Below are 22,598 nucleotides of genomic sequence, written 5' to 3'. Positions count from 1 at the left end.
CAGCAGCATGTCTTTACTTACCCCTGTCACCCAGGCAGGAGTGGCGCTGCAGCAGAAAGTGAGAGTTCCCTCTCAGGCGCTGTCTGCACCAAACCCAACCGCCGCCCGTCAGGACATCTTCCCCAACATCCCGTTGCAACATACAATTCAGCTATGCCTGTTCTGTAACCTGAAGGTGTTGTGTGCTGTAAGCTAAGCATGGTCCCTTTTTCTGAAATTGGGAGAAAGCACAGGAACTGCATCTTACACGTTAAAAACAGAGGGAGAATAAGATTTACCTCGATAAATTTGCCAGGAGCTATGTGCATTTTTATCACAAACATAATTGGAATCCAGATGACGGAACAACCCAACATCAGCCATCCAAGTATCATAGACCAGCCTGGGTAGTGATAGGTGCCATAAGTCATCGGTTCCCACTGATAGAAGCTGAAGCAAAGGATGAACTGGTAAAAGAAGAAGAAGAGTTGGTTTTTATATGCCAACTTTCTCTACCACTTAAGGGAGAATCAAACCAGCTTACAATCACCTTCCCTTCCCCTCCCCACAACAGACACCCTGTGAGGTAGGTGGGACTGAGACAGTGTGACTAGCTCAAGGTCACCCAGCTGGCTTCATGTGTAGGAGTGGGGAAACAAATCCAGTACACCAGATTAGCCTCTGCCGCTCATGTGGAGGAGTGGGGAGTCAAACCCGGTTCTCCAGATCAGAGTCCACCACTCCAAACCACTGTACCACACTGGCTCTCACATGTGGACATACACATATTAGCTGTGTGTACATTATCATGCCCATGTGTGCCGGCAACATGATTTCTATAAAAGTATATGTATTCATACATGCATATTGATAAAAACATACAGCCATACAAATAAAACAATTAATGTTTGTGTCAATTATCAAATTTCTAACTCTGTAGCATCGCTGTAACTCCAGCATAATTCCACAGAAATCAATGAAACCAGGTTAGATGTACATGAGGATACCAGGATCTTATTCTTATAATCAAAAGTTGCATTACACAGTCTGTTGGCAGTATTGTTTAATGCAATTATCGTTAGTCTATTGCACTTATTGTATGAAGAGCAATGCATCTGCTTATGTCTCAGCATAATTCAGTAGTCTGTGAACTGCCTATGTATATAATAATTGCACGCTGCAGATTTATAGCAGTGTTGCCACAAAGGCCCATATAAAAAATGACTAGCTTTATTGCAAAAGATGTGGATCAATTTAAACTGTAATCCTAACCATTCAAATACATCAAATATTCTTTTTAATGGAGCCCACAACAAGCAAGAAAGCTGCAGATGTCCTGTCTGTTTCTGCTGAATGCAACACATTGTTTTCAGCAATCTATGGGGGGGAGGGATTCTGTTACCCAGAATCTCGTATATTGTGCTGTGACATCATACAAATGACACACATCTCAAGTTCTTGAGAAGGTGATTTCAAGTGGGGAAATGCTGGAGGGAAAGGGATTGAGAAGTCTCTGCCTTACCAACACCAGCACTACCCCGCCCTAAACTTGCTGATTTAAAAGAAAAAGGATCATAGAGTTGGAAGGAACCACCAGGGTCATCTAGTACAACCCCCTGCACAATGCAGGAAATTCACAACTGCCTCCCCCCACACCAGACCCAAAAGATGGCCAAAATAAAACTCCTCCAGGATCCCTGGCCAATCTGGCATGCAGGAAAAATTGCTTCCTGACCTCAAAGTGGCAGTCGGATGAGGGGAGGGGGGCTACACACAACTGCTGCACTTCATTTAGGATCACCAATGTGGGTAGCGGGAGTACAGATGATTTGGGGGCTTTTTTCTATTTTCCTCTTCTATTTATGGACAAGAGCAGGAAAGCCGGGTTTTTTTTCTCTAGCCCATTTATTTTCAATTATTCTCTTTCTTTCTTTATCCTGTTTAAAAAGCTTGCTGGGATTGAAGGGCGGGGAGAGGAAGCTTTCCCCAGCAGTAGAAACTATTTTCTGTGACTGCAGCCTGAAAAATTCAAAATAGCTGCCGTGTGCTACTTCTTGGTTGCTACTGAAGATTGTAGGTGGCAGGCAGATGGCAGGCCGGCAGCATCACAGAGACAGAGAGAAACGAGGAGTAGCCATCCCAAGCTGACTCATTTGTTCTCTTGCACCCGTCAATGGCAGAGTGCCAGAAGCTCCCAGGAGTCCTCTGCAGTGCCTGTCAAGCTTCCCATCTCTCCCTGCATGGATACAGTGGTGGCCGACCTGTAGGGTTGCCAACCTCCAGGTACTAGCTGGAGATCTCCCGCTATTACAACTGATCTCCAGCCGATAGAGATCAGTTTGCCTGGAGAAAATGGCCGTTTGGGCAATTGGACTCCATGGCATTGAAGTCCCTCTCCTCCCCAAGCCCTGCCCTTTTCAGGCTTCGCCCCTAAAACCTCCCACCGGTTGACAAGAGGGACCTGGCACCCCTACTGTGCAGCAGGGCATAAAGGAGGGGGAGGGTAAAGGCATTGGTGGCCTGGGTGGGGAGAAAGCCCAGTCACTGTCTGTGCTGTAGCTGCCCTAGAACCTTTAAAGAGACAGGCAGGCTTTCTGTGTGATCTGGCAGCTCTATTGAGGGCCCAGGATAATAAGCTAAAGGGTTGTTTAACAAGCACCAATGTGTTAGTATTGTGGGCTGGAGACTAGGAATACCTGGGTACAAATCCATGCTCATTCAGAAAGCTCAGGGAGTGAGCTGGTGCCAGTCACCACCTTAACTTAGCCTTCCTCACAACACCGTTAGGATAACAGTCTATGTAGGTTTGCCATCCTCCAGGTGGTAGCAGAAGATCTCCAGGTGGTGGCTGGAGATCTTCTGCTACTACAACTGATCTCCAGCCGAGAGAGATCAGTTCTCCTGGAGAAAATGGCCACTTTGGCAATTGGACTCTATGGCATTGAAGTCCCTCCCTTCTCCAAAATCCCACCCTCCTCAGGCTCCACCCCAAAAATCTCCAGGTATTCCCCAACCTGGAGCTGGCAACCCAAAGTCTATGTATGCTCCCATGAGCTCTTTGAGGGAAGGCTGGAGTAAAACATTTAATAACAAATATGAGGTGGATTTATAGTTTTTTTAGTATACTTTAATTTCCACAATTTCACTTTGTTATCTGTTACCACAGGGAAGATCAGAATCTATTCAAATTTTGCAGGAAGAGTTTTTCAGACTTTCATTATTTAACAAGTCAGAAGTTAAACCAAGAGCTTTATTTTCACTGCACCCCTGATGTCTTCTGCGCAATAAAAGCTTTCAGCAGAAGTGTTCTGTTTCAGTGGATGGGGGAAAGGGAAGAGCAGGGGTTCCAGCAAAGTTCAGAGGCTGCTTGTAGGGGTATTAAAAAAGATGGATCTTTAAAAATGTTGTGAGGAATAATCATATTTGCTCTGAAATATCTGTGTATGCCTTTCTGAGTGTGACTGCTCCCCTCTTTGAACTGTGCCCCTAATGGTCACTTTAGTAGCAATACTTAGACTGATAAAATGCTATTACATGTAGAATCTTAGAACAAGGGTTGTACACCTTCAGTCTGGAAAGAGAAAGATACTAACTCTTGATCATAAAGGGTTAAAATTGCCCTATTTTCAGGCAGCTGAAAAGGTGGGAGGGAGAGGGATGAAAGACCCTTTTATCTCACTGCCAATAACAGATGCTAAGAAAATATAATAGCATAGGGTCGTGCTCAGAAAGAAATGTGGGTATGCCTTGTTTAGGAATTAATATCCCAGGCATTGTGAACATATGGCTGTTCTATTCTGACTTTAGAATTTGAAAATTGCTAATGTTTTAAAATAAACACATGCAACAGATCCCCCCCTTAACACAGCTAAGTAAAATTGCAGCAAAATAAAACTCTGGAAGATTGTGTATTTATATAATTAATAACGTTGTTCCATATTTTTCAAAAATGGTAATATGGATGCAGTACTGGACAGCAGTTTATACATTGATCTTGATTGCTCTTGAAAAATTACATACACTTTCCCTCCCCTTCTGCTCAGAATACCACAAATTCTTTCAAGGTCCTCTTTAAAAAGAAAAGAAAATGCCAAGACATATGCTGACACCTAGTGGCAATAGGAAGTATCTGCATCTAGGTTGTCATGGACTGTTTTGGTAGGAAGAATCTAATGGCTTATATTAAAATACATAAGTTGTGCACAGGAAAAGAAAGCTAGCCAAGAACAGTTTGCTGCAACGGCTCACCTTCAGAAAACCTGATTAAGAGAGAAATGTTTCCAGGAGAAAGGAGCCCTTGGCATTGGATTGCTCCACCCACTCTCAATATGGTATAATTTCTAAGAAAGATGGCAGCATTCCTCTCATACTGAAAAGACTCCCAAGCTATCACTGATAAATAAAACATTTTGTTTTATTTATTTACTGGTTAAAAAACTTCTACCCCAATTTTTGGTTACAGAACCCTTAAAGTGGCTTGCAACTGCAAAAGTGTTATAATTAATCAGCAACATGAATTACATCAATAAAATGCTTTAAAATGAGCAGAATGTTTTAAAAAGTTGATAAAAATCACACACATCCCAAAAACAACAACAACAAAATAAATAAGCCACCAAGAGGTCAATTCAGCAGTACACTATAGAAATCAGAATTCACTCCAAAAGCATGCCTAAACCGAGTTGGCTTAGCCAATATTGGAAGGCTCACAAAGAAACCTCACAAGGAAGGAAATTCTAGAATCTTGGGGTTACCAGGTCCCTCTTCGCCACTTAGGGTTGCCAGGTCCCTCTTCACCACTGGCAGGAGGTTTTTGGGGCAGAGCCTGAGGAGGGCGGGGTTTAGGGAGGGACTTCACTGCCATAGAGTCCAATTGCCAAAGCAGCCATTTTCTCCAGGTGAACAGAACTCTATCGTCTGGAGATCCGTTGTAATAGCAGGAGATCTCCAGCCACCACCTGGAGGTTGGCAACCCCAGTACCACTACAGCAAAGGCCTTATTTCATTTAGGGTCTTGCCAAGTATCTGAATATGAAGCACAAGCTCTCCTGAGGACCTAAGCTCAAGCTCAGGTTGTTTAAGTGTGGACAACTGGGGAAGGCAATGGCAAACCACCCCGTAAACATAGTCTACCTAGGAAACGTTGGTTGTGACATTATCCCATGGGTCAGTAATTACTTGGTGCTTGCACAGGGGACTACCTTTACCGTTTTTAGTGTTATTCAACAGCTACTGTGGCTGCTAATGCATCCTTAGCAGGAAGAACACTGGGAAAAGGCAGATGCTCCAGGACCCCCATCCCTCCTCCTCTCCCCACTCCCTGAATCCTTACTGTTAAAATAGTTGGGGTCACAAATGCCCAACAGACCCTCCAGAATTTGCTTGGCTGGAATCCAATCATCATCTCGATGTCTTCGCAAAATCTTTGCAAGCCTGTAAAATAAACACATGGAAATTAAGTTTTAAAAATGCAAAAGAGACCAGGCTGCAGCTTACAAAACAGCAACAGCGATCTCCCTTGTGTCTAATTATGGGAAGAGACACTCCTGACTTGTCAGTCTAACTCCTTAAAAGATATTCTATTCATGTGATACAATGCAGAGTATTATATGGAAAGCCATTCTAATAAATTATTTACTTCCCAAAATGGTATTTTACATACTTACTAAGCATATTTCAGAAAGCTGTTTTCTTAACATCCTGGGATGCAAAGAATGCCACTTTAATTATTACAGATACAGTGCTATATACTTATTTTTCCCATTTTTATCTTGAATCCTTAAAGCCAGGCACTGTTTTTCTTGTGATGAAAGTCTATGCAAGCTTCACCTAAGCAAGTAGAGGTTGCACAACAGCATTATTTCCTGGGTTGCTCTCTTGAAAACAAAGCTTTAAAAATCTGAACCATATTGTTAAAACACCTCTCTGTTAAAGATGAGTTGTTAGTGTTTGCATTAGTATTAAAGAAATCAGGCTAATGCTTCTAACCTACCTTTTTGTGGCGGGTTGTTGCGGAAGTGGTTTCATAAGTTTCCCATCGGTAAATTATTAGGATTTTTTTCTTTTTCAATTTGAGAATTTCTCAGGTGTCTCAGTTTTTGTTTCCATGTGGTTCCAGGAGTTTCTATCCCAAGGCTTAGTGCCTTCCTCCCTGAGTCGCCAACAGCCACAGGTAAGTCGAAGCCCGAAAAGAGACTCAGCCCCATTCCCCAGGGAACTGTGTCTTAGGTCACCCCAGCAGAGCTGGGTGACTGACAAAGCAATCCTAGACAGTTATACCCTTCCAACTGAAGAAAATGGGCTTAGAAAGGTATACCTCTGTTTAGAACTTTGAGTGAGCAAAACAGGTAGGGTGGAGGCTATCTATGCCTCTGACTTGGCTCATCAGCCCTAACACCTTGCTTGATGTGAGAGTATTTGGTTTACACTGCCTGTTTATGGGATTTTAACATTAGGGCCCCTTTCAAAAGGTGCCCGGGTGCTAATAGTTTTGTGTGCTTTTTTACTTTTACACACAAAGCAGCTTGTTGTGTCCCATTCACAAAGCAGGGCTAAGCCGATTAAAAAAAAAAAACGGCTTTCTTCTGTTTTCAGGTCTTCTTTGCCCTTCTGAATCACTGTAGTGTGCAGTTTGGTGTTTGAAATGTTGGAGGCACTTCTGAAAGTGCCACTTTTTCCTGCCTTTTTTTTTTTTTTACAGCGCACTCTTTTTGGCTTTTTTAAAACATTCTCACTTTTGCGCAATAGCGCTAGATCAATATAACTATTCAGCACTATATTACTAGCATTCAGATGAATGATGGCAATATAGCACTGAATTGAGATATTGGTCTATAGTGCAAAAGTTGGAATATTCCACACACACACACAAAATGAAAAAAAAAAAAAAAAACAAGCCGCAAAAAAGTGACATGGTTTGAAATGGCCAGAATACTTCAGTCACCGCTCATAAATGGATTTAAATACACTGTAACCCCCGTCCCAATGTCGCTTTACTTGGAATTGGGCCAACAGCCAGTTTAGAATGGCAATGTGAAAGGGGCCTCTGTCTACCCTCAGTCACGCCTCCAGCCCTATTGACTGCTTATCAGGCATGATACCCTGTTTGCCCATGACCCTCACTGCCTGCCTGAGGCCTAACCATTTCAGCTTCTTGCCCAAGTAGGCTGGGCTAACTGGACTGAGTCCCACCTGATCTTGACAGCGACTGACACACTACAAATGCATCCTGTCTTTTCCCCCCTGTTTATTCTTTTATATTTTCATACTGCAACTTTAATGCAGATATTTAACTCAAGCTAGTAACTGTGGACCAAGAGCCAAAACAGGTTGTAGGAGGTTCTGTGCAGAGTAAACCTCTTGTTAGAACCCTCTACTCAGCTGTCCAGGGGCTCTGCCTCTGTTGGCTTCCTTCCCCGAAGCCAAAATATTATTTGGTGTTTCTAAGGTTGCCAACTTCCACGCGGAGGCTGGAGATCTCCCGCTATTACAACTATCCGTTCACCTGGAGAAAATGGCCACTTTGGCAATTAGACTCTAATTGAAGTCCCTCCCCTCTTCAAACCCCACCCTCCTCAGGCTCCGCCCCCAAAATCTCCAGTTATTTCCCAACCAGGAGCTGGCAACCCTAGGTGTTTCTCAATGAAATCCCTCCATGAGCCAATCAATATTACAAGGCAAAAATCTCCTGGATTCTGGCTTGGGCCTCAGTATTAAAGTTGGGTTCCTTTCAGTGCTGATGAGAACAGGAGCAAAGCGCTTAGGAAAAGAACCTTAATACCAACATTTATTTTCCTCTGTTATCAAGGAATCAAATTATATGTTAAACCATTAAACAGCATACAAATAAAAATTATTAAGTGAAACCGTCTGGGCATTGTTTAAACAGAATTGTTTCCTCTGACATTAATTCCCACATTATTTCAGTTCATTGACTCTTCTGTTTGCCAGGCCTTCACAAAGTGGCCACATTATCTGGTTTGTTGAGCCAGTTCTATGCATACAGCAGTTGCCGTCAGTCTGATTTATCAAGGGACAAATATTATACTGGAGCAACTTTTGGGGGGGGGGGTCAGGCTTGTTGTGTGCAGCAGCGCAACACCACTTTGCACCGAGTAAGAATTAGCCTGAGTGATTTCTTTTCCTTGGTTTCTCATTGTCATTCCTCTCGCCTTTCTACCACTAAGTAAACCACCTCTGTTCAGTAATAGATGTTTTCTAGCGGAAGCCCCGCAATGCTGAAGCACTGCCAGGGCTATTAATTATTCACTCTCCAAGAACAAAACCATCCCACCTCAATGCAAAATAAAATGTGTCACTTCACTGCTTCTGTGGAAGTGACAGGAAAGGAGGTATCAAGGCTGATTTTTCTCTGTGATGTGCATTTCGGCTTTTTAGCCTCCCTCTGTGAAAAAAACAACAACAGGATTCTCCTACCATTCAAAGGACACAGAATCCTTTCCACCCTGTTGCGTTGACTGTAGCATGTGGATGGGGTTTTTAATGATGTGGATTAACCAGCAGCAGCAATATGGCAGAAGTTATATGCCTTCTGCTCATGGATCAGTTCTCTCTCTCTCTCTCTCTCTCTCTCTCTCTCTCTCTCTCTCTCTCTCTCTCTCTCTCTCTCTCTCTCTCGCACACACACACACACACAACACACACACACACACACACACAGCGTGAAAACACATGGTCGCTTTAGCTTCCTTTATTCCCTGTTTCAGCTAGGATTTAGCCAGGATCGAATGCACGTTCGGCAAAACGCATGCATTTGATCCTGGCTGAATCCTGGCTGAAACAGGGAATAAAGGAGGCTAAAGCGACCATGCGTTTTCACCCACAGTCAAATTTATCAGTTAGTACTCAAACAACTGAAACATCATGTGTCTGAAACAGCTGTCACAGAACTATCTCCAGACATTAAGTTCCCCTATTAACTCTGCCCTAATAAATCCTAAGTATCAACATTGAACCACCAAGGAAAGCCCTGGGGGAAAAAACTTACAAGCTTGTTGCAATTATCTTTGAGCTTTAGTATTGTGGTCATTGCTAGCCCTTTCACTAATGACTTAGGTGCGCTATGTTTGGTGCCTAATGTTTAGCTTTGTAGGGCCTTGATAACAAGCACCCTTATCATATTAGTCACTCACACCCCAGGCTAAACCCGTATGTGAGAAACGATACAGAACAGGAGCTTAAACTGGAGGGCTTAAACTTTGAATGACAGGAAATTAAAAAAATATAACAGAAAGATTTGGCACAAACGTTATGCAACACTATCTAGTACAAGAGCTTTTTGTTTGTTTGTTTGTTTGTTTGTTTTAAACCAGTCCTTTTCCCAAAGGGCTCAAGGCAGCATACAGGTTCCTTTCCCTTCATCCTCACAAAAACCCTGTGAGGTAACTTAGGCTGAGAGAGTGACTGGCCAAAGCTCCTTGGCTGAGCTACTTGGCTGAGTAAGGTTTTGAACCAAGGTCACCTTGGTTCTAGACTGACTAGAGATGTGAAGGCCCAGGAGAGGAAAGTTGCTGGGGGGGGGGGGTTTCCCTTTTTTCCTAGGACTTTTTTCAGTTTTTTTAATGGAAAGATTGGACATTTTGGGGAGTATTGAAAAAAACTCCTATGAAATATTTTCTCTGGTAGAATGAGTGAAATGCTTTTAAAGCAAGGTGGGCGTGCTGTAGACATATACAGCTCTTAAATCCAAGAAGCATTTCTGCCCCTTGAAGAATACCTACTCTTCATGAGGGGAGCATGCAGGACTTCTATTGCTTCTCAATAGCTTCATGCTCTTGATCTGGCATGGCTGACCTTTTCACCTCTCCCTCAAACCAAATTTGACACATTTACCCACAGGTTGGGTAAAAACTGCCCTACTTTGCAGGAAGGAGAAAAAAGACCAAAAGGAGGTGGGGCAGAAACTGCATCAAAGCCTCAGAGGAAAACTGAACATTTCATTGAGCGCTTAGCTCTCTCTAACCATATAGAAAAAATTAAGGTCTCTGTGCTACGATAGCATTGGGTGCATCAGCTTGCAGTTTTCTCTCAAGTATTGGGTATATTGGGTATATTTTCAATTTTGCTTGTATAAAACTAAGACATGTATAACTTTTAAATTCCATAAATACATAAAATATTGTAATTGTATATGCTAATTGTAAATGATGTATTTTATGGGGAGGGGAGTTTGCCATGAAGTCAGAGCTGACTTATGGCGACCCCACTGGGTTTTCAAGGCAAGAGACATTCAGAGGTGGTTTGCCATTGCCAGCCTCTGCATAGTAACTCTGGTATTCATTGGTCTCCCATGCAAATACTGACCAGAGTCAGGGCTAAAAGTTTGTGACTGGCCCAAGTTCACCCAGCAAGCTTCCATGGCATGAGTGGGGATGTAAACCTGCCCCATGGCGCAGAGTGGTAAGCTGCAGTACTGCAGTCAAAAGCTCTACTCACGACCTGAGTTCGATCCCAACAGAAGTCGGTTTCAGGTTTCTGGCTCAAGGTTGACTCAGCTTTCCATCCTTTCGAGGTCGGTAAACTGAGTCCCCAGCTTGCTGGGGGTAAAGGGAAGTTGACTGGGGAAGGCACTGGCAAACCACCCCGCAAACAAAGTCTGCCTAGGAAACGTCGGGATGTGACGTCACCCCATGGGTCAGGAATGACCCGGTGCTTGTGCAGGGGACCTTTACCTCTTTACCTTCCAAGGTCCTGGTCCAACAGCTTCACTGCTACACCTTGCAGTAAAATTAGTTTAGGTTTGATATTACAGTAAGCATTGCATATATTTCAATTCCCCCCAAATTTCTTGTTTTTCCAGGGGAAAAAAGCAGGAGGGAAAAGTGGTTTGCTTGTTTTTTCCCCATGGCCTCAAAATTTCCAGAAATTTTACATCGCTATGTCTTGACACTCAAACCATTATATCAAACTGGCTCTCTGCCAGTGATGCTGCTAAAGCTGAAGGAAGTACTTGCAGAATTTACTTCAGAATATTACAACAGTCTCATTCATGGGTTGTGGAGTTTCTTGTCTCTGCATAATGCTGAATATTCAGAGAGACTACGGGGCTTAACGCACGGCCAATTTGTCTCGCTTTTGTGCCTTAATAGTAGCGAATCTCTGTGGTCCACACGCACGACCGTCCAAGTGCTGCGCATCGGACCCACCTTAGTCGCGAATTAAGGCAAAAAAAAACGGGTTTTCTAGCGATCTTTTCAGTGCTAAACCGCTACTTTTTTAAATTTCGCTACATTACTGGAACGCCGACGTGCGTGTAATCACATGACTAGCCCGTTACTAACCTCCTTTCGTTCAAGGACACGCCCCTTACTGGTCTCCCTCACATAGGCGTAAACTTGGGGGGGGGGCTCAAGCCCTCGAGCCCCCCCCGAACTTGCGAGGGGGGACTGAGCCCCCACCCCAAGGCAAATGGCAGCTGAAGCACAGTCCTGTCCTACCTTCCTTTTGTATAGGCTGACCCGGTTTTTGTCACATTTCCTGGCCGTCCCGTCTTTTTAATTAAAATGCCCATTTTGTCCTGTTTTGAATAAGCCCAGCCAGTTTTGTTGCCTCGCCCTCACAACACAGCTTTATTTACACTCGGAAGGAAAAGGCACAACTTTCCAGCTTTGGGTGGAAGCAAAACATGGTCCGTCAATCTGATCAACGCGTTCCCATCTGCTGTGCTGTTGCGAGCCTCTGAAGTGGCACGCTGAAAAATGTACAAGGCTTTCCTTCCCCTCTCCTCTGGGCTGGCCACGAAGCAAAGAGGTGAAGTCGGGATGCACTAAAATGAATGACAGGCTAGCCGATTAGAAACAATGGGAGAGGATGCATAGCCTATTGAAGGAGCCTGGATTGCTAATTGCCTTGCATGAGCTCCATTGAAATACATTACAGCACAAACAGAGTTGCAAAGAAAATGTGGAATGGATTTTCCAGTAAGATCTCTAAACCCAGAGCTCTGGGACTGGAATGACAGCCCATGGGACTAGCACAATCCATCCTGTCATCCACACCAGCTTCTACTAGTGAGTTCGTTTGCAATGCCTGTAAACTTCTGAGGTATGCTAGCTTCACCAGATTGCCGGTTTTCTAACATCTCAGCAAAAAAATACCCACATCTTTTTTTCAGTAGCACCAACGCACCTCCCTCACTCTAGTATGCATTCCACTGCCCCACTCCAAAAAGCCATTTTATGCCTGAGAAGATCAATGCTTAACAGGTTGAGACGATGGTATACCGGAACGCTGGTGTTCCAAGAAAAAAAGGGGGAGAATCGCCCTTTGATTGGATAACCCCTCAGCCAATCCTTGGGCGATGTCACTCCCCTGCTATCCCGCACTGCGAACTATCCCACATTATATGGTTGGTTCAAATGCACGGGGAGCCTCCAGCAGCTACTTGTTTCAGACTTAATGTGGGATAGGCTGGCGTCATGCGTTTGATTATCCAGACTTAAATATTGTGGGATTAAAATATTGTGGGATAACAGAGGAGCGAACCAGGAATATTCTGCCCATGCGTTAATGCCCTACGTGTGAAGGCAAGTCCCACGATGACCCTGAATAGCACACCTACATGTTACACACTTATAAAAATACACTATTGTGCTACACAGAAGCATATCAAAAATAGCCATAGTATATTCTTTCACGTATGCATTTTTTCTGTATGGTGAGGATCACCATGGGGGTAAAGGACTAAATATCAGTATCATCCTAAGGACATTTTCCTGGGAGTAAGCCGCATTGAATAAACCTACGTAGGAGTCTGAGCAGACCTGCTTCAGCTGGTACTGTATATTTCTGAAAACTAAAACTGCATGAGTAAAGCCACTGTCAAGTCAACTTTACTCTTCTGTTTATTCAGCAGACTGTCTAGCTTCTGATACAGGGATGCCAGCCTCCAGGTGTGACCTGGGCATCCCTCGGAGTAGAGATCAGTTCTGGAGAAAATGGATGCTTTGAAAGGTGGGCTCCATGGCATTGTATCCCCTTGAGGTCCCTGTCCTTCCCAGGCTCCGCCCCCAAATCTCCAGGAGTTTCCCAGCCTGGGTGTGGCAACCCTACTCCCCTATCCCCCACTGGTGGTGAGGGGGGACCTGGCAACCCTATTCTGATACGAAACTTCAAATAATGCATATATCTTTAATAATTTACTTGGAATGCTCACATACATTCCTCTGCAATAACTGCTTGAGGCATTTGATGCTTACAGTTTGAAAGTGCAGATTTTCCCAGACTAGACTTTTGTAAGGTGAACAGGAAATCTAGCCCGTGGAAATTACTTCTGAGCAATTACTTCATCCGATGGAGCTGTAAAGATATCCATACATCATAGATTCTAACCTTATGTTCTTAGAAGGGGCTAAGAATCTCTAACAGGGAAGTCTCAACATTTCCACAATTCCCAGAATTCTCTTGCGGAAACGGTAACAGTTAACTGGCATTAAACTGGTATAAAAAGAATATGCCCTGAGTAGCTGCTGGAGAATTTCAACTACCATTAATCTGTACAGAATTAGTAATTTAATTGTGCTTAAAATCACATCCCTGCATCCCACCCAGTCCCTCAATAAAATAAAAACTACTCTTTCATAGCTCACAGTGATGAGGCTGGTATGAAAAGCAGCTGCCTTGTTAACAATGAGGCACTTTACAGCATTATCATAACTAGTGTTAAACACGGTACTTGAATTTCCATGTTTGGAAATTACACCCACATTGATCAGAATGCACACTTGATTTTAAAATGGCTGTTGTACACTTTTGTATTCAGAAGTGCTGTGAGGGAGACGGAAAGCAATCTTTAGAGTTATTTCCGAGAACTTCTTTAGACACTGACAAATATATTGTGGTAAAAAGAGTCATAAAAGTGATTAAGAAGCTCCTCAGGAAAGAGATGTGACAATTATTATTTCTGACACTAGACATTTTAGGACCACTGGAATCTTAAATCTTCCATGCTCTTCTTTGCCCTTCCTCTATACCAGTAGTTCCCAACCTTTTTGAGTATGGGGACCCCTTTCTAACACCAACAATTTCTGCAGACACCCCCCCTTACATAATAGTAGTTGCACTATTAGTATCTGTTGTTTGAGAAAATACATAATGACAAAAAGATCAAAATGACAATTCTTAGTGCACATATGTTTTTGCGGACCCCTTGAAATAACTTTGTGGGGCCCGCCAGGGGTCCCGAGCCCCCGGTTTGGGAACCACTGCACTAGATCTGACGGATGCTTCTTCTCATCATGGAGTACAAATACACTAGTAAATCAAACTAGGAGAGCAAGGGGAGGCAGTGAGAAAATGAGTTTGCCTTCATCCTTGGAAACAGGTAATATTGGGAGGAGCAAGGGCGAGTGAAGCTAAGCGGGATTTATATGAGGAGTCATGTGATTGGTTTTCAGGGAGTACTTCATAGGACGAGTGTTGGCTAACTGCAAGGGAATTATAGGCATAAGGAAAAGGGAACATTTGTGATGGGATTAGCATCTAGCTTTGGGGGGGACAGGATCCATCTGTCTATGCCTAACTGCCCTGAGCACTTGGCACACAGCTGCTCGTACTTCAAGCTGAAGAAAAATATAAAACATAAGTACAAATTAGCAACAACACAATTTTACATTTCTTCTCCTGTGGCCATTTCTGCGGAAAGGAGCTACCTGAAAATTCATTGTGCCCTTAAGGAAGCATGAAAATAAAGCTGGTTTTGATTGTGCTAGCAGGGGGAAAAATATGGATGAAAGCAATTTACTTTACAGCTGAAACACAGTCGCCTCCAACATTCACAGGCTCAGAAGTGCTGCATTTCCAAACAAAGCTAATGAGGATTGTGCAGGAAATTATTACTGGCAATGCAAAATCCTAATTGTGCTTTCCAATCATTCATTCCTCATCTGAGAAAATAGTGAAAGGACATTAGTATACATTGCCCACAGAAGGCACGCCTGTCACTGAGAGGAATGTAGTTAGGGTTGCCAGGTCCCTCTTCACCATCTGCGGGATATTTTGGGGGTGGAGCCTGAGAAGGGCGGGGTTTGGGGGGGAGGGACTTCAATGGCATAGAGTCCAATTGCCAAAGTGGCCATTTTTCTCCAGGTGATCTGATCTCTATCGGCTGGAGATCAGTTGTATTAGCAGGAGATCTCCTGCTACTACCTGGCAGTTGGCAACCCTAATTGTAGTGCAGCACTAATGAAATGATCTTTGGAAAGGATGACTGGAGTGCAGAGGGCTTTCCCCCCGCTCTGATTTAAAAATCTCAGTGAGCAGAACGTATAACAAGAGCCAAGGACAGACTTATTTCACCATACAAGCTGTCACTATAGCATCTTGCTTATTATTATTTTTTAAAGCAAAGTACACACAGCAAGGTGTTGCTCACGTGCAGCACAGGTGATTGTTTGAGAAATGCATCTAGCTAAAATTAGAATGTGAAGAAAAAGAGAAGCAAGACAAAAATGCCAGTACAGCTGCCCATTCCAAGATTGTTTTCACAAGAGGAATGAATGATGATTTTTTATCTTGGACTATACCACTTCATTGCATTTTAATGTGGTTTTTTAAAAAAGAGAAGTGGGCCAATAAAAAAAACAAAATTCTGCTTTGAGATGTAGGAAGCTAAAAAAAAAAAAATACTTGGTCACTTAGAAGAATACCGTTAAGTCAAGCCCTTACTCCTATCTTTAGAGCATTGATTTTCCTCAAAAGAGTTTTAGCAAGTGCAACTCTACTGAAGAAACTGATATCATGGCTTCATCTTCAGAAGCCCTGAAAACTGTTGCAATGTGAGAGGCCTGCAGCTCTAATCAGGAAACTACAATGTCCAGGATTCCTTGGACAAGCTGTGGTGGACGACCATGAAGAGTGAACTGATTTTAAACTTTTAAAAACTCTGAAGTATAGCTGTGCTCCAAAAGGATCGCTCAATACTTAATTCAAGCATAGCAGAATGTTACAGACTATTACTCTATCAAATGATCTGCCAACTGGTCTGGAGAAAACTCTTTTATCTCTTTAACAAAGAGTTAATGGGATGTTATTTATCTGGTGATGTTATTTACTTCCACGCCATGAAAAACTTCAACTGCCCATTTGAACACTCGGGCAGCCCATTCCTGAAGAGGGGGCGGATCCTCTCAGGAGCCGGTGAGACCCTCATGCCGGCATCAATGCCACTTGAGCCATGCAAGCTGGCACGGATGCCAGTATAAGGCAACTTATACTGCCCCCCAGACATTGGTGGCAACACGGTCATCAGGCACTGCTGGCATTTTCCCGGCGTATCTCACCGCGCCAGGGTCCAGGGGGGTGTTCCCGGGGGCAGAGCTGCCTTTAGGCAGCTTCCTAATCCCTTTCGGGCTCAAAAAGCGTCATTTTGCAGGCATGGAGATATGCCTGCAAAATCGTAGTACAGCCCCATGGAATTGTATGGGGAGGTCCATGGGGTTTTAAAAATAAAATCATTTTTATTTCTTTTTTTGGCTTGCTGCACTGGCTGCATTCCCAAGAAAGGTAATGCTTCTCTCACAACACTTAGGTCTCTGCCACCATCTGCCACCAAACACAAAAGATCTCAAAAATGTATTGTATTGTGATATAAATTGCGGGTAAACATTGTCTGAGTTGCATTGATTTACAACCATCACATTTTCTGAGGCATTTTTGTCTTAGACCAGTCTGCTTTTTTATTTTTTTATTGCAGATCTCTACTCACAAATATTGACCTTCCAGAAACTCTTAAGTTGTTAGTGTGGCAACCAAGCAGTTGCCCAATGGGGGCCAGCTAAGACAAGAGAAATCCATGGAGGTTTTGAGAACTGGCTGCTAATAAAATATAGGGTTTTTCTCACTGTTACCCCACCAATAGGGCAGTTTCTGCTCCAAATCTACACCTCCATATTTGTAAAAGGAAATGTCACAAGGAGTTATAAAAATCACAGAATGGAAGCTAAAGGAGAGTGCTTGTTCTCATGTGTCCCCTTCTGATGGTAAAATGTAGCTGAGTTATAAAAGCAAGAGAGGTACACATTTATTTACAAAGAAAAGGACATTTGGGATTTCAGCTCATGAAAATGGGAGAAATAAAAAGAGCAGAATTCTATTCAAAATAATATATTTACAACCCCAGATTTCCAATTCTTAGTATTGCAGTCACAACTTTTAGAACTATTCTTATGGTTTGCCGTCAACAAAGCCACAGTTATGCCAGCTTCCCTTTAGAGACACATATGTTAGCCCTTATGATTACCAGCAAAAATAACAGGAATATATTGTAACAGCTCGGGAGTAAAGACTGAAATGAGTTCAGTCTTGTGATTTATAAAATGGCCTCAAATTAATACATTTGAATACATGTTATTAATAACCCTGTAAACAAGATCTTCTTTGTGTGGGGTGCCTGTTATCTCAGATAATTTTTCTGTATGTTTATTGAACCCTTTGCAAAATTTGGCATAGATTTTGCTGTGTTTCTGCCACTCAGTGGCCAGACAAAAATAGCACAATGAGTACTCAGCTTACTGGGGGTAAAGGGAAGATAACTGGGGAAGGCACTGGCAAACCACCCCGTAAACAAAGTCTGCCTAGAAAACATTGGGATGTGACGTCACCCCATGGGTCAGGAATGACCCAGTGCTTGCACAGGGGACCTTTACCTTTTTTTTTTTTTAACATACTATAGGAAGCAACCACAGCATTCTTACTTTTCAGTAACCAAAGCCTTCAAATACAGGAAGCAGTGAGTAGGATTAAATCGACAGTTTTCACAGTGAATTGAAGCCAGCAGTGGGATTTCCTCAGGGATTTGCATTAGGAAACCTGCCATTTAAATTTTTAATGAATGATATGGAATTAGTGGGGACCAGTGAAGTGACAAACTTACAAATGACAGCAAATTATGGATGGACGGCAAAATTTGAAATTGACTGTGGAGAACTCTTCAAACTAGCAGAATAAACAAAAGAAATGGCAAAGAAGAGTCAGCATGAATGAGTGCTAAGTGAAGCGTGCTGGGACAAAAAAATTGTAATTTCATATAGCTTTGTAGCTTTTTAGTCTAGAAAAAATGACTATGTGAGGGGAACACAATACAGATTTTAAATTATGAATGTATGAAAGGAGATTATAGATTTTTTTTTTTTGCTCCCTCATGATTTTTGATCACAATGAAACTGAGGAGCAGTAGGTTCAGAACCACCAAAGGTTGCTGACTTCTTAAGTCTTCGGGCTGCTTTGGATATATTAAACAGCACTAGAGTTTATGTGTGAATAACATGTTATGGATACAGATTCAGATGTTTGCAAACTTTTTTCCTAGAAATAAACAGGGAATGCTTGCTGCTTGCAATGCAGGATGAAGAAATGCTGACAGAACTAGGTGTGTTTAGCTTAGAGAAAAAGTGAAAGGGGACATGAAAGTAGCTTTCATATATAAACAGCTGTCATAAAAAAAGAGAAAAGGTGTTGTTTAACTGGGCTCCTGAGGGATATACAAGAGGTGGTGGCTTCATGCTACAAAACAGTTTTTGGTAAGGAATCTGAAAGTGCTTTTAAACAGTAAAAATAATCCAGCACTGTGGGGTGGGTGGGGGGAACTATCCCTAGGAAATTTGGGGATAGATTCTTAAAAAGTAATGTGATGGAGAGTACAAAATGTCCAATCCTAAATCCCATCTCAAAAAGCTTTAGAATCGTGACTAAACTCAATGCTAGCATATCCTGGAAATGCACCAGCATATCTGGAGAATCCCTGCCGGTGCTGTGTTGGTATAACCTCTGTACTGGCTCACAACTGAGCACCATTAGGGGGTATCCCACCCTGCCTCTCAAGTACTGGCACAACCTTAGGATGCCAACTGAATCTGCAGCCAACCGCAGCCCTTCAAAGCATTCTATAAACCTCAGCTAGATAATAGGGCACAAGGCCCACTATATTGGTCTGGTCTCATGTAGCACATGCTTAGAGCACTGTATGTGTGTGGGGGGGGGGGGGATTTGATGATGGGAATGCCACAGAAAGGGCACTTTGCACAGTAAGGGAGCGCTGCGCACAAACACCCGAGGGACAGAACTTTAGATTTATCAGTCACCTGTGATTTTAGCAAGACTAGTTTCAATGGTGCGCAAAGGGCAGAATCCAGGTTGGAGAGAGAAGACAAAGATCAAGCGTGTGTTTAGTGTCATTCAGGAGACTGGAGCGAGGGTAAGGATGGGTTAAGGTTTTTTGAAAATGCAGGAGATGGTGGCGTCTCCTTAACTGCGATGACCCTTCTTGACTCCCTCTGGTCAGTTAATGCAACGGTGAAATCTACCCACCAGAAACAGCAACTCTGTCACATGTTGTTTTATCCTTTGTCTCAGGATGAAAGTGTCAGTAGCCCCTGACTCACATCCAACTGCTCTAGCTTTTGATTCATCGCTTGAGCATATGAATAAAGGTAGAGGTGAAAGTGGATTCATGACTTTCAATTCCAGAATACCTGACTGTCCCTTAGCAACGCTGGTTGAAATGGTTAGCGCATCCTGGAGAGAATGCCAGGAATCCTGGGTAAGAGTCAGAAAGAGAAGCCAGTTTGTATTCTCTCTAAGCACAAATTTCTCATCACTTGTAAGGATGCTGTTTTACGAGAATTCTTTCCACTTCCAGCTAGGACTGTAATGTGTTTCTATTACAGTAAAATAGCACAAAGGGGCAATACAAATCTTACAAGCAGGCCTCAAAAGTTGAAATGCCTGGCAATATATCCAGTGAGTATTCAATTCATTTACAGTAACTCAAAAACTGGAAGATGTAAAGAGAGATGCCTGACACTTTAATGCTTCCTTCTTGAGACATACAGCAGTATGAAATCACCCATTTCATAAACAACATCTGGTGCTGCGATTTGGAATATAGTCGTCACAATCGTTAAAAGGCACAGGCAGGGAAACCGTGCCCCGACAAAATCTATAAGCTGCCCTGCCCTCCCCTCTTCTGACTCACAGATCAGTCAGCAATGAATTTAGTTGGGATATCTTTTTTTGGATGAGGGCGGATGCGGCTTCAGTTAGTTTCCATGGAAACAGGATATGTGCATCAAATGGTTTCTAGCATCTTTTAATTCCTTTTTTTTAACAACGTGAATCGTTAATCATGAGGAAGTGTATACTGACATACCAGGAGTGTTTTAGAGGATGCAGTCTCCTCTGTCCCATGTGATATGGTCTCTTTTACTTGATCTCTCACTTGTTCTTAAATGGCACCCGGAATCTCAATCTAAGGACTGAAGTAGTGGGCCCCAGATGTCTCGCTCCCAGTGCTACTATAGCAGATTGCCAGAAGATAACTGCCAGCTGGTTTTCTGCTGCATTTCTACCACTGGGGATGGTCAGAGGGTGGTTTGCAAACGTTGTAGCTCAGCAGGATCAAATAACACAAGTCCACAGCTATACTTCACCGAGATCAGTTGTAACACCAAAAGCAGCCCTGGGTCAGGAGCCATGTTTTTAGGTCACCTCTATGATTTCTCAGACCATATGCTGTCTGAGGTTGCAGGAAAAAATTCATGTTCAATGTTTTGAGAAACGAGAACCAGGCTACAGGCAACCAGCCTACTAAATGCATGATGAAGTAGTCAGGTTCTTCTCGGGGCCTGGACATTCCCCTGCCAACAGCTTTATCCTTTGGCTTCCTGAGAGCTCATCAAAGTTCAGGCCATGATTATTGACTGAGGTTTCCAGAAGAATAACCTGCCTTCTTGGGCCATCCAGGAATCTAGGGAATTAGGTTCCCTAGAAACCTAATTGCAAGAAAAGCCAGGGCCATCAGCCATCTCCTAACCTTTCTTAATTAGGCTTGTCACTCAGGTAACTTGATTAGTGTGAACCCAGGAAATTCAATAATCCTAACTTTTCCATTGCCTCACCTGGCACCCATCATTCCTCCCTCTTTCCTTATGACCAATTTTGGTCATCTTTCACTTCAGGTAAAAATAGCCCCCTGTGCAAGCACCGGGTCATTACTGACCCATGGGGTGACATCACATCACAACATTTACTAGGCAGGCTATGTTTATGGGGTAGTTTGCCATTGCCTTCCCCAGTCATCTACACTTTACCCCCAGCAATTCATTTTACTGACCTTGGAAGGATAGAAGGCTGAGTCAACCTTGAGCCAGCTACCTGAAACCAACTTCCATCAGGATCGAACTCAGGTCGTGAGCAGAGCTTGGACTGCAGTACTACAACTTACCACTCTGCGCCACAGGGCTCTTCCACTTTACCTTTACAAAATTCCAAACCAATCAATAACTGACAGGATTCTGACTCTCCTCCAATCAGATCAAGAATTCTGATATCCTTCCAATTAGAGAGCACCCCAAAACTCACCAATCACAGACAAAACTCTCGAACTTTGACTCTATGACAGAAAGGTTCCAAATGAGATTTGGCCCCAATATAAAATGCCCAAAGAAAAATAGGATTAAAATATCATGCTAGCAAGGGAGAAATTAGGTTCAATCTGATCCTCAAGGACTGCCCTTCCACCACAAACTGCTGAACAGAAACCTCTTTTCTTTTTTACTTGGACTCCCCTCCACCACCACCCCACCTGCTATTTTTGAACTTCTCCAGCTGCAGGATCAGGCAATGTATGAAACTTTCTGCTCTTTCTTTAAGAGCAGAAACTTTCTTTAAACCTTTCTTTAAGAGCAGAAACTTTCTTTAAACCTCTCCTTCCTCCTTCTTTCCATGTCCCATCCCCTTCACTGGAAGCACTGCTCAGAAAGAACTCTGCAACCTTCTCCTCCTACTTCCTCTCTCTATCTGGACACGTGGTACATGCACCATGATGCTGTGGGGAAGCAGGAAAAAATGCATTGAACTTGGGTCAGATAATCCAAGCGCAAGACATAAGAACATAAGAAGATGCTGGATCAGACCAAGGTTCATCATGTACAGCAGTCTGTTCACACAGCGGCCAACCAGGTAGGGCTGTTGATTCGGTTCGTCCAAACCGAAAAACAGCCAAATATTCCCCGATTTGGGGGTTTTCAATTCAGATGGAACCAAATTTTTAAAAGGCGGGAAAATGAAGAGCCGAATTCCGTGAGTTCGGGGCAATTACCGAATAAATTCGGCAAATTTGGGGGCTCCGAATCAGCAGCATAACCGTCAGTTAGTAAGCAACTAGCAGCATTCTCTCGCTGGGTCTTCTTCTGGCCAATCAGTCATGGTTGAGTGTGTGAGCCAAGCTGCTGCACGGCCCAGGGAGAGAAAGAGAGAGTGTCTGTGTGTGAGAGAGATCCCCATGGGGGGGGTGCGTATGCACATTCGTGGCTTTTCACAGCTCCGGGGGGCATTTTTGGAGGTAGCTACCCTCCAAAAATGCCCCCTGGAGCCACGGAATGCCGCCAATGTGCTTTAAGTAGCTTTATTCCTGTGGGCGATTTGGGGGGGGCAACCCCTTCCAGGCCCCATAACTCGGGACCCCCTGATCCAATCTTCACAAACCCTGGGTGTTCTTGCAAGAAGGGTCCCCTCAAGCTACCCTGAAAGTTTCGGACCTCTACCCCCAAAAATGCCCCCCCGGAGCCACAGAAAGGCACGAATGTGTTTTTAATGGCTTTATG

At 43.3% G+C, this 22,598-nt stretch overlaps 1 protein-coding gene across 1 annotated transcript in view; it reads right to left on the bottom strand.

Moving 5' to 3' along the window:
* SLC6A5 (solute carrier family 6 member 5) overlaps positions 1-22,598 on the bottom strand; it is a 74,014-nt gene that overhangs the window by 3,344 nt on the left and 48,072 nt on the right. The window contains exons 13-14 of the mRNA XM_056851926.1: positions 5,312-5,412; positions 279-446 (exon numbers count right to left, since the gene is read on the bottom strand). Coding sequence (XP_056707904.1) covers positions 279-446; positions 5,312-5,412 — 269 coding nt within the window. The remainder of the gene's footprint in view (positions 1-278; positions 447-5,311; positions 5,413-22,598) is intronic.

Source organism: Euleptes europaea, chromosome 6 (genome assembly GCF_029931775.1).
Source record: "Euleptes europaea isolate rEulEur1 chromosome 6, rEulEur1.hap1, whole genome shotgun sequence".
Taxonomy (NCBI): Eukaryota; Metazoa; Chordata; class Lepidosauria; order Squamata; family Sphaerodactylidae; genus Euleptes; species Euleptes europaea.
This window is presented reverse-complemented; position numbering and strand designations above follow the sequence as displayed.